General features: G+C 34.1%; 1 protein-coding gene across 4 annotated transcripts in view; it reads left to right on the forward strand.

Annotated features, from left to right (window-relative positions):
- Positions 1 to 10,108, forward strand: part of LOC133528354 (uncharacterized) — a 37,716-nt gene extending 27,608 nt beyond the window's left edge. For all 4 annotated transcript variants that reach the window (XM_061865757.1, XM_061865835.1, XM_061865891.1 and 1 more), the window contains one exon: positions 305 to 10,108. In XM_061865757.1, coding sequence (XP_061721741.1) covers positions 305 to 364 — 60 coding nt within the window. In that variant the 3' untranslated portion in view covers positions 365 to 10,108. The remainder of the gene's footprint in view (positions 1 to 304) is intronic.
- The last annotated feature ends 2,309 nt before the right edge of the window (positions 10,109 to 12,417 follow it).

Consider the following 12,417-nt stretch of genomic DNA (forward strand, 5'->3'; position numbering starts at 1 on the left):
AGTAATTCCTACTTTTTTCATGTTTCCTCAATATTTCAAACCATGTGTGTGACTGGGTGTGTATCTTATGTGTCTGTCTATTATTGTAACAAGAAACGCAAAAGTCTGCAATTATTATTATTATTTATTATGAAACGTTTCTGTTTTTACGTAAAGTATTTGTTAAATAGTTGTTTTTTTTTATCTCAAATTTAAGGACGAAGAGATCTATTTTATTTTTAATTACCCAAATCATTGCCCACGAAGTCCGAACGCCCACTTAGAACTTGCGAAAAAAGTTAACCCCTTTCCTTTTGTTTTTCAGGAAGTACTTCAGAAAATCATTGAGAACCACAGCTCACAAGTCAGTAGCAATATTATGTAAGCTAAAGCCATATTTAGTATTAATATGTAATTATTAGGATGACCACCAATGTGTCTTCCAACATCACAATACAAAACGCAGACGGTGCACAGTATTTTAACATAACCAGATTTTACCTACTGACACCATGATTACGTTAAGTTTGTGATTGACAGATAGTTTCATTATTAGACACGCGTGTATTTAGAATTACGCGCGACATGTATCGGAGAACCTAGGTCTCCAAACTCATGCACTGAGACTGGAGAACCCAGGACCCGAATTCCGGGAAACACCGGCGCAAGTACCATCAACGAGTGTTATCATATGTTATCATAGCGAGCCCAGCGGCCTGCGCGCCGAACGACTGCAGTACGTACTGAAGTCTCGGTGATTGAGAATGGGGGCCTAGACTCTCCGAAACTTGGATGATCTAGCAGTACAGTAAATTACAGACGAGGCGTCTCCAGTTAAATCCGCCAAGCTCGAAACATGTCTCTCGGAACGACAAAATGCACGTCAGTAAAGTCGTAAAATTATATAATGTTAGTACGATTATGTCTAACGATATATCATTTCTTTTGTGTTACCTAAATGTAGCAAATAGAATAAAAGCCATCCGTTAATCACTAACTGAAACCAATAGTGGTGTAGTCTGCACTACAGTACAGATCTGTAATTCTAGTTAGGTTAGAAAGTTGCTTTCTAGATTGTTTGTAACCGTTGACGAATATTTTTCTCACTTTATCACACAAAATTTGTCCCCATACGTCTCATACCCGTTATTATGTATACCCCTCATACGCCTCGCCCTTGCCGCCCCAAATGAAAATTTCATGTTGCTTTTCAGTGATTATACTTTTTAAAGTAACTAATAGAATAATTTTATAATCACTAAATATTTTACACAAAAACCATCTGATTCGCATGCCTTAATAAAGCAACAAATTGAATACTTTTACTATTAGGTTCAAAATATTTTACACGAAAACCATCTGATTTGCATGCCTTAATGAAACAACTAATTGGATAATTTTATAATTACAAAATATTTTACACGAAAACCATCTGATTTTGCATGCCTTAATGAAACAACTAATTGAATAATTTTATAATTACAAAATATTTTACACGAAAACCATCTGATTTTGCATGCCTTAATGAAACAATTAATTGAATAATTTTATAATTACAAAATATTTTACACGGACACCATCTGATTTTGCATGCCTTAATGAAAAAACTAATTGAATAATTTTATAATTACAAAATATTTTACACGAAATCCATCTGATTTTGCATGCCTTAATGAAACAATTAATTGAGTAATTTTATATTTACAAAATATTTTACACGAAAACCATCTGATTTTGCATGCCCTAATGAAACAATTAATTGAATAATTTTATAATTACAAAATATTTTACACGAAAACCATCTGATTTTGCATGCCTTAATGAAACAACTAATTGAATAATTTTATAATTACAAAATATTTTACACGAAAACCATCTGATTTTGCATGCCTTAATGAAACAACTAATTGAATAATTTTATAATTACAAAATATTTTACACGAAAACCATCTGATTTTGCATGCCTTAATGAAACAATTAATTGAATAATTTTATAATTACAAAATATTTTACACGAAAACCATCTGATTTTGCATGCGTTAATGAAACAACTAATTGAATTATTTTATAATTACAAAATATTTTACACGAAAACCATCTGATTTTGCATGCCTTAATGAAACAATTAATTGAATAATTTTATAATTACAAAATATTTTACACGAAAACCATCTGATTTTGCATGCCTTAAAGAAACAACTAATTGAATAATTTTATAATTACAAAATATTTTACACGAAAACCATCTGATTTTGCATGCCTTAATGAAAAAACTAATTGAATAATTTTATAATTACAAAATATTTTACACGAAAACTATCTGACTTTGCATGCCTTAATGAAACAATTAATTGAATAATTTTATAATTACAAAATATTTTACACGGACACCATCTGATTTTGCATGCCTTAATGAAAAAACTAATTGAATAATTTTATAATTACAAAATATTTTACACGAAAACCATCTGATTTTGCATGCCTTAATGAAACAACTAATTGAATAATTTTATAATTACAAAATATTTTACACGAAAACCATCTGATTTTGCATGCCTTAATGAAACAATTAATTGAATAATTTTATAATTACAAAATATTTTACACGAAAACCATCTGATTTTGCATGCCTTAATGAAAAAACTAATTGAATAATTTTATAATTACAAAATATTTTACACGAAAACTATCTGATTTTGCATGCCTTAATGAAACAACTAATTGAATAATTTCATAATTACAAAATATTTTACACGAAAACCATCTATCTGATTTTGCATTTCTTAATGAAACAACTAATTGAATAATTTTATAATTACAAAATATTTTACACGAAAACCATCTGATTTTGCATGCCTTAAAGAAACAACTAATTGAATAATTTTATAATTACAAAATATTTTACATAAAAACCATCTGATTCGCATGCTTTAATGATTTTAATGAAGTAATAAATATTTATACTTGGATTTACAAAGTAAAATCACGCCTTTTTATATATTTTTTACCTGCAACAATTTTAGCACAGTCACGAAAAGCTAAGGCCTGTCGCTTTTGAACCTTCACGGCATTGAGATAGAGTCCAAAATTCAAAATATTTGCTTTCCTCGATTGTGCAAAAGTTCTCGTTGCATTTGACTATTGATTTCTGTTACCAATTCAAAATGTATTAAATTTATTGACATACGACCTGTTTGTGCACTTAGAAAAAATATTCGTCATTTTTGTTACCTATATATTGTATTCACCTTGAAATAATGTGATGCACGACGAAACGCGCATAAATATTATAACACCACACAACGAGCATGAGCGAGTTAGTGCGCGAGGTCCTTAGTAGTCTAATACGAGGAACCATCCTCGAATCGCGGCGATACCTCGCGCTACTTTAGGCCTTAATCACTGAGTCGTTATAACCATAAAAATATGTCGGTGGTTTAGGGCTAGTGTAGTGGACGCCCATCCTTATGGCTCTGCAGATCAGATCGTGTCAGATATTGTTGCTTCGTTGGGCAACACATTATTGCGGGTGACCGTGTGTATACTGTACAGAATACTGCCGTAAACAGTTCTCACTGGTTACAACGGGACATTACAATTGTCGATTAAATGATTTCGCTACGCGTATAGTTTTAAGAAACCCGTCAAAGTAGACTAAATCAAAAAGATCTACGGACACTATTTTTGTGGACATAACGATAAGCTCCAAGCATTTGGCATTTAAAAACTTATGAATTGGGCAACCTCGCTATTATTAATTTTATTATCTATATTAATTTGTTCTTCTTGATACGTAATTTTAGCAGCTAACGGAATAGTACCAAACAAAATAGTACATAATTAGTTATAGATATGTCGTTAATTACGTCGTAGATAATTTAAGAAACTGTCAACTGTCTCGTGAAATTAAGAATGTAGACATGAAGCAGACCGAGGGCTCAGTACCGGCCGTTTTAATGTAAATAGGTTTTTATTGGGGTATTATATTCAAATAAGGTCCTAACAGACTTAAATATGAATCTTGGCATACATATACTGAAAAATAGAACTTTCTAACTTCTTACTGAAATCAAATAAAACAGTTTTTATTAGTGGGTTCATTTTGCTACCTGAATGCCATGTTTCATATTTTTTCTGGATGGGATAATATTACCTTTTTATTTAAACATAGACACCGTAAACTACTTTAATCTCAAAATATTTTATACAATCTTAAACCAATGATGTAAAATTTAGATATTACCGTCGTTAAAGTAGATTGAATGAATGTGTTTCTGTGTCGTTTGTTTCAAAACACCGAATACTAGTAACTAGTAATCAGTGGAAATAATTGTTGAGTTCAACACCATTGCAAGTTTCACCTATCAATTAGTATTTAACGCTCTAAAGATATCTGACAAAAAAACAGTCATTTATCTGTGTTATATGTCACAGGTCACAGTCACAGGTGTGTTCTGTGAGATTGCTTTTATATTATTTCAATACTGTGCTGATAGAAAGATTAACAAATGAGCAAATTAAAGCGGCGCGACGCGACCTTCACCATTTTTACCGTAAATGTAAGGTTAACCAGTATCATTTCTATCATCTTGAGTTTAGCGAGTTTTTTTTTGACTTTTCAATCTTAAGATGGATCTATATCGCCGTTAAATTTTATGGAGCAACATGGTAACATTAGGTTACTTACCTAGTTACTTACTGCGGTGTGGATGCATCTTTACACTCGCCATTTGTAGCCTTACCATTACCACGTCTGCCTTAACAGTGTTAAATTGACATATTCGCTAACGTCTGTGTAACTTACATTCTATAGAGCAGATGCCCAAAGTAATCTGAATTATTTAGTACAGATATTACGTTGCCGGTTATAGCGTTGTTAAGGTACTTGAAATAGTAAACTGATCATTCGTAATACTGGATAGGAGTTGTTCGAGATAGTTGTCGGTTGTTTTCAGAAAAATGGACATAAAATTTACATTGGTAACTTACATTTACGGCAAAAGTGTTACTATTATAATATAGAAAAATATAGAACAAATTTGTATAATCTTTCAGTAAAACGCTCGTTCAAATATTGTTATCGCCTATTATGCTGCGACATGCGTAGGAAGAGTAACAGCGTGCAGTATTCCAAGCAATGAAAATATAGTGTACAGAATTTTTCAAAGTATGCCCCTGTTTATTAGCTTTCGAGTGTACATAAATCAATATCAGTAATAAACACGTTAGTAAATGCTAGACAATCTTAATGATAATGAAACGTTGACAGTAGTTCTAAGAATTCGTATAAGATATAGTTTTTACGGTGGCGGGATAACAAAACTTCCTTCTAACTAAAACTAACACTGGGAATACTCTAAACTGAAGCTTTCACGTTTGTTATCTATTGATTAAACACTAATATATATCTTGGTCGCCATTTAGCGTAGTAGAGTACAAATGCACCGTGCTAAGGTCGCCAGAAGGTGTACCGATGAATTGCAGGGATATTTCTTATAACAGTCTTTGAAGTTAAAATTATCACTACACTGAAAGACGAATTAAGAATGACTCACGCTAGAACGGTTCGGGGCCGGGCCGAGCTGCATATTTTTTGGGAAGCTCGTCATATTGAAAATACTTCGCTGCGTTCGCCATATCTGTACACAACTTGACGAGTACAAGTCTGTCATTGGTATGTACTATGGAGTAGGAGGAATTTCGTACATTGACCTGTCTATCTGTTTGTATCGTTTGCGCACGTGCTATTTACTGTTATGTACTTTTCGTCAAGTTAAACAGTAATATCTCGCATGATTCGTCAGTGCAGTGCATGATCTTTTTATTAACTCGAGTTTCATAGTTACTCGTGGCGTGGCATTTCTCGATCCATTGCTCATAAATTTAGTTTGTTCTTTGCTGTTTAATGAGTGAACCTTTATGATAGCTTATTTCTTGTTAGTATTATTTGCCGAAAATGATGTCTACTCTTTGTAGGGAATTCTTCCTGCTAAGATTTTCGTGTTTCAGCGTAGAAATTAAGCCAAGCTGTAGAAATTACTGAAAATGTGCTTACATTGTTTTCAACAAATAACAAATTCCGGATGCATTAGATGCTAACTATATTTTTGCATGCATTCGAAAGAGTAGACTAGTATTCATATTCACTTTAAAAAACTCACTTCACGCACTATATTTTTCAAAAAATATATATAGCTTGTACTCTGGTTCGCACAGAACGAGCCTTCATGCGATAACATTGCCGCCCGTGGTAGTTCAAGGCCTATGCATAACTATTGGACCGTCGTATGCACAACCATGGGACCGCAGTTTGTCTTCTGATCCTTGTAGCAGGCTGAAAAGTTGTTCCGTTCCTCCCACCAGCTCCTTCAATTTCCCCCATAAAATTCTCGTACATTCGCCATCAAAAAAAATCACAGCCGGTATCTTGAAGCCTGGGAGCCTTGTTCTGGAGACCATCCACTACATAGCAGCTCGGTTTATGTAGACGCACACGAGACCACGATGCCTCGGGCGACGCACTACATAGACCGAGCACTGCTTTGCGCGGCAATTTCCTTGCGAAGCGAATCGTTTGATTTGTCTTTTGTCAGCTATTCCATCATCCAATCATATTGAGCAGTTCCAGTTACATTAGCCGGTATCAAAGTATTCCCTGGTGTTTTAGTGAGTCTGAAGTGGCTATATGCGATAGTAGCTATTGCTAGCCGAAAGTATTTTAGAATAAATACAAAATACTCCATTAGGTTAGTCATCAGTACACGTATTTGTAATTTTATGATCAATTCGCTGAAAATTCAGAAAGAAGTCAGTTTAAGGAAGTTACTTTATAAAATGTGTTCCATACACAACAGCGTTAGTAACAATCCGCATGTTGCTGTATATAATCCAGATTCCTCTACTTATATGTATTGAAAAAAAAAAAACAATATAATTTCGTATCTATGCGAACATTTCAGCACGAACCAAAAGAGGTGTAATTTAACTAGCATTATTTTATAATAACATTGGCATCGGCATCATTCATTTAAGTTGAGATTCACGCGGCGCCCGTCCAACTGCAGACGGTATTGATAATGATGGTTGAAATTTTTTGGAACAGGATTCACTAAAATAAGATTTCCAACCTCTTTCCAAGTTATTGCAGATCATTTTATTAAAAGGGTAATCTAATATAATTTCTAATATACAATTTGAGATACGTGATTTCTAACTATATGGAGTATTCCGGGTAACTTGGATGTAAAATTGGACAGGGTTATTAAATAATTACTATTACTAACTAGATTAAATCCGCAAAGCCTTAATTAGTACAAAATCGTTTTACTTGGTGTTTGTTACGACTATGAGTTCAAAAACAAGAGGCAATAAATAATCCAAATATTGTTTAGGGTCGATTTTATACTGCTGTAAAAATAAGTATGTCGATGTAACAAATATCGGCCTTTTCTATTTAGTCAATTTAGTGGCGAGGCGCTACCTTCCATTATTATCTCCACCTTCCATCTTATGTTACTAACAATTTTACTTCTAGTTTAAATAGTATTAGCTCATTTAGACGGTGCGAGAACTCGCATACGAGTTTTATTACATTGCGGTATTTGATCGGTCGCCGAATTGGTTGTAAGCTCAATAGTCCGCAATGTAATTAAAATCGCCTGCCAGTTCGCGTGCCATCTAAATCAGCCCTTAGTTTGAAAACTTTGACCATCACTACAGTTAATTTCACAATTTTGTGTGTGCAAGATATAGTATACCATGAAGTTTTGTGCTACCGCTTACTTCTATTTGGTATGATTTATTATAGCTGCATGTGCTTCAGATATTCAGACATTTTCCATCTACTTTGTAATTCATAAATATGGAGCAACTTTTTATCAATAACATGTTACTTATATGAAGACTGAAAATTGCTGGCATTGTGAGATTTCAATCTTAATACAAGCAACACATAATAATTAGTATTTAAAAGCTTACTGACTTAATTTGACAAACATGCCATTTTTGGAATTCAACATTAGGAACCCAATAGTTTGCGCTATTTTGTTTGCAGCTGTGAATGATCTTTTGCTATATTGAAACTGAAATGCATTAGTGGTTAGAATGGTAGTATCAGTAGTTGCGCTGTAACATATGAAAAACACACCAGATACAGTGACGAAAAGGCCTTAGAGATTTAAGTGTGGTTTAAGACGGCAGTTTCATCATACATATTTATATTGTATTGCGTGTGTACGACTTTAACAAAACGACGAAACTAATTTGTGTAACTCTTAAAAAACCTATTCGCACCTACTTACTATAATTAAACCGCAAGTGGCATTCTTTAAATTTTGACGAACCTACAAATAACTATTTTGTACTGCCAACGCTGCGGGCATTCCCTTTCGTCATGCAATTGCATTCTGCGGTCGGTCATGGTCGTGATGGTCGTCAGGAAAATTTATTAACAAATGTCGCGCTTAAACATATAGTCTCGAATAACCAAGTAAGCACGAAATTCCTGTAAAAAAGCGCCACGTTAACATTTAGGAATAAATAAATAGTAATATTTACATATTTATTCCTTAATATTACATATTTATTCTTGTGTGATTTTTTACATACTTATGTTTTTTTAGCAAATTTGGTTTTTAATTAATTCTTGTTACTTGCCCTTGGTTAAAACATTTTCTTTTAAATATTGCATGCTTACCTATTTTATTGCGTTTAGAATTATATGGTATTTGAGATGCGTCCAGATTAAGCAATCGCGCACGCATGTTTGCTGTATGTTGCCCGTTGCAAAGATGCAAGAGAATTATATTATACATTATCTAATTAGACGCGCGATGTCTAATTACTCGTCGTGCGGTGCAATCGCTAGGTCTGGACGCATTTTTTAAGTTTATTCAAGAACAATAAAGTCACTATAACGTCGCTTACAAACCGAGCTAGCTTTTTAAGGTAAAATGCTTTTAGGATAATAAAAAAAATTTAGGATATTAAGTAAGTATTTAAAATCGAACTTTGTGGGTGTTCGAAGTTGCTGTACTGCGGTTGGCTCTTCTTAAAAGTTTGCCACCAATGCTTTCAGTCTAAGCTAAATAAAATGTATGGTTCTGCTCTCGCAAGTAGTTATGACCGCATGCAGCCAGTTTGCTGCTATTAAGCTGCTTAAATTTTCCGCCTACAGTAAAACAAAGAAAGTGATGATTGCCTATTAGGAGGTTCGGGATTCGTAGGGAACAAGATCGGAATCTTATACGGAGCTCGGGATTCACCGAACTTAAATATAATACATCATTCAGTCATCTTATTTTAATTTATATGACGAAGCGAATTATCATGAAAATTACAATATTGTACATATGAATCCAATTTAAAATAGATTTTAACGTTTATAATATACTTAGATGTTTAGAATGAAATAATATTTTTAGGTGTAAGCATATTTTGTAAGTCTTTATTTTCTGCGCAAATTCGTAACTATTATATCTAGGACCACCAGCGAAAAACTGATCTACGCTTGAATTCGTTTCAGCGATATAGAGTGAAATGCTTTGGCTATACAATAAAACAGTTAAGCTGTTGGAAAATTAAGACATTTTTCCGCTGATGGATTAATTTAATGTTAAGATTTATCTTTACTGATACGTCTGCATAGCGTCCAAATACACATGAATTAAATTTCTAACAATAAAGGCACGATTCCTTCGTCGACCATGCGGACCGCAGACGGAACAAAAAATGGTCAAAGTTTGTTGTTGGTCGGCTTGGGAATGAGCTTGTTCCAACTTACGTGCCCACTGCCCAGCCCGACGAATATAAAACACCGCTTGCGCAACACTGCGTGGCATATAATTAGTTTGGACGGGACTTTTAAAGTTGTCTATGTTAAGTCGAATCTCCAATAAAATTTGCCTTCTGCGGCATATCTCCAATGGTACATCAACGTCTAAGTACACGCAGATAGTTGCCAGGGCTTTTTGACACTTGAATGTACACTGTTTTATGTGCAACTTGTGCAAGATGAGCGCGAACGTTTTATATTTATTTTTAAGGTGCTTATTTTAAAATTTGTCTGTGTGTGTATGTACGCATTATTTTTATAATGACATTGCAATAAACATTTGTGAATTTGTTAAAACTTGAGTTTTTTATTCCTCATGCTAGCGATATATTCAATTAGTAATTTAGTCGATGTACTGAAACAGAATTCCCTACAGTTCGTCCGTCTGTATTAAGCAGTTTGGAAAGCAAATTTGTCAAAAATACAGCGGGTTAGCATAAGCAATAACGCGACTCTTCTGTCCTGGTATAGTCACGCTTACTTACTTGTGCTTGCCCCGCTGTTTAGCTTTGCACTTGCGAACGATTTCTTGTTAGTGTTAACTCAAGTTTTCAGTGTTTCATACGATTGGTTCACAGAACGATCTGTGTCCGTCCGTCCGTCACAGGCGTTTTTTCTCAGAATCCGCTAAAAAAACCGCCGGCCCTAAAAAAATTAAAAATCAAAGTTAAATAAAAAATTAAGGTATAGTCAGCCAAGAAAGTGGTTTACCACTTTTTGACTCTATTACTTGACAAATAGAGTCGAAAAGTGGTAAACCACTTTCTTGGCTGACTGTACTTGCCAATTTTATTAATCTCATCAGTAAATGTAAGTGCGAGGAAAAAGTACATACATACACATTATGTTACTCGTACTATTGACACATTAAGTAGGTTTCTGAGATAGCATATTTCTTCAGTTAACGAGCATTGTTTAAGTGCCTTTGTAAACGGCCACATACGTATTAATTTGTGGAACCACTAAGAAATAAATGGAACAACTTATTTAAATTACAATATAATATGTATACTATGTAGTAGTAGTAAAAAAATGTGGCATAAAGACTTCTGTCTGTCCATATAATACATGGAAATCATACCAAAAAAGAGGTGTTGCCTTACATCAAATGAGGTAGTTCTGTTTTATTATATATATATATATATATTGGTAGTAATGAAATAGTAATCACAAATCCAAGTTTTCCACCTCGAAAGCCCTTCGGATCATTGTGTGTATAATATACAGTACAGAAAGGTAAATTGTTATAACTCGTATCTCTTGTATATCTTTGATGGACCAGGCTTGTCCTTTGGATCCACAGCACTCCTTTTGGGGCCAGCGCGTGTGGTAGCATTTCTTCGTCAACCTGATCAGGCCGGTCGAAATTGTTATTTGATGGTGGATTATCAATGAATGGTTTTTCAATGTCGGCACACATCTCCGGTCCTGTATATTCTCACAGGATTGACCATCGCTATAGTTGCAAACAGCTGAGTATTTGAGTCCTGCTTTCCTGCAACCACAAGTGCTGCTACAACCTTTTTTGCAGTTACATGTTAGTGCAAAATTTTGCAAACCTTTGAAAAGCGGTATCTTAGATACTATTTGGCTTACTAAGACTAAATTATACTCAATTAATTGCAAATATCATAAAGTGTGCATAGTGACTTTTGCCTTAACTCCGGTTCTTAGTGGAAAAAAATTACAAAAACTAAAAAAAAATCTTAAATTTAATGGATTTTCATGTACTTTTCAATGATCCCAAGGCCTTTCGAGGTCGAAAACTTGGATTTGTTATTTTCATCACTACCAACATATTAAAAAAACAGAACTACCTCATTTGATGTTAGGTAAAATGTACCAATTCTATGGGCTAATAGCTAAATCTGTAATTTCTTTGCATGTGTAGTGTTTTATTCCACAGTATGTATGATTTTGTATCACTGGAGATAAAGGTTTGTATTACGTCTTGAAAGATGGAGCTGGCTGCCGACTAAACGTAGGTATTGAATCAGTAGATAAGTAAGTATAAAGCCGTTGCAAAATTCAAAAATAAAAATGTTTCAACCACTTGCTGTCTTAGGGCTACCAACTACCTATAGTAGTCCCAAGCGGTTGGCACGAAGCGCGGTGATTTTCTACTACTTTACGTATGTGTACACTAGCTTTTCCCTGCGATTTCGTCTGCGTGGAATTAGTAATTTGGGAAGCTTATTTTGTATCCAATTTGCTTTTTATTAATTCCCCAAACAAACTTCTTTATTTGATATACATGCAACTTTAACGCCAAGATAAAGAAAAAATGTAATGGCTATCATTCAATTTGAGCATTCAACTTGTACGAGTATCAGTTATCAGGCGATGCATCAATTATCTCTCTTCCACCCTCTTGAGCAGGCGCGGATACAAGGGGGGGGGGGGGGGGCATAGGGGCAATGCCCCCCCCCTAAAACCCTGGCTCTCACATTACTAAATTGAGTAAATTTTATTTTTTACCAAAAATATATGATTTTCTCAAAATGGCCCCCCCCTAAGCCAAATCTTGTATCCGCGCCTGCTCTTGAGAGATGATGTCTGGGATAAAAAGGATAAAAACTATCATATGGGCTTCCCCGGGACTCTGA

The sequence above is a fragment of the Cydia pomonella genome, chromosome 1 (assembly GCF_033807575.1).
Source record: "Cydia pomonella isolate Wapato2018A chromosome 1, ilCydPomo1, whole genome shotgun sequence".
NCBI lineage: Eukaryota > Metazoa > Arthropoda > Insecta > Lepidoptera > Tortricidae > Cydia > Cydia pomonella.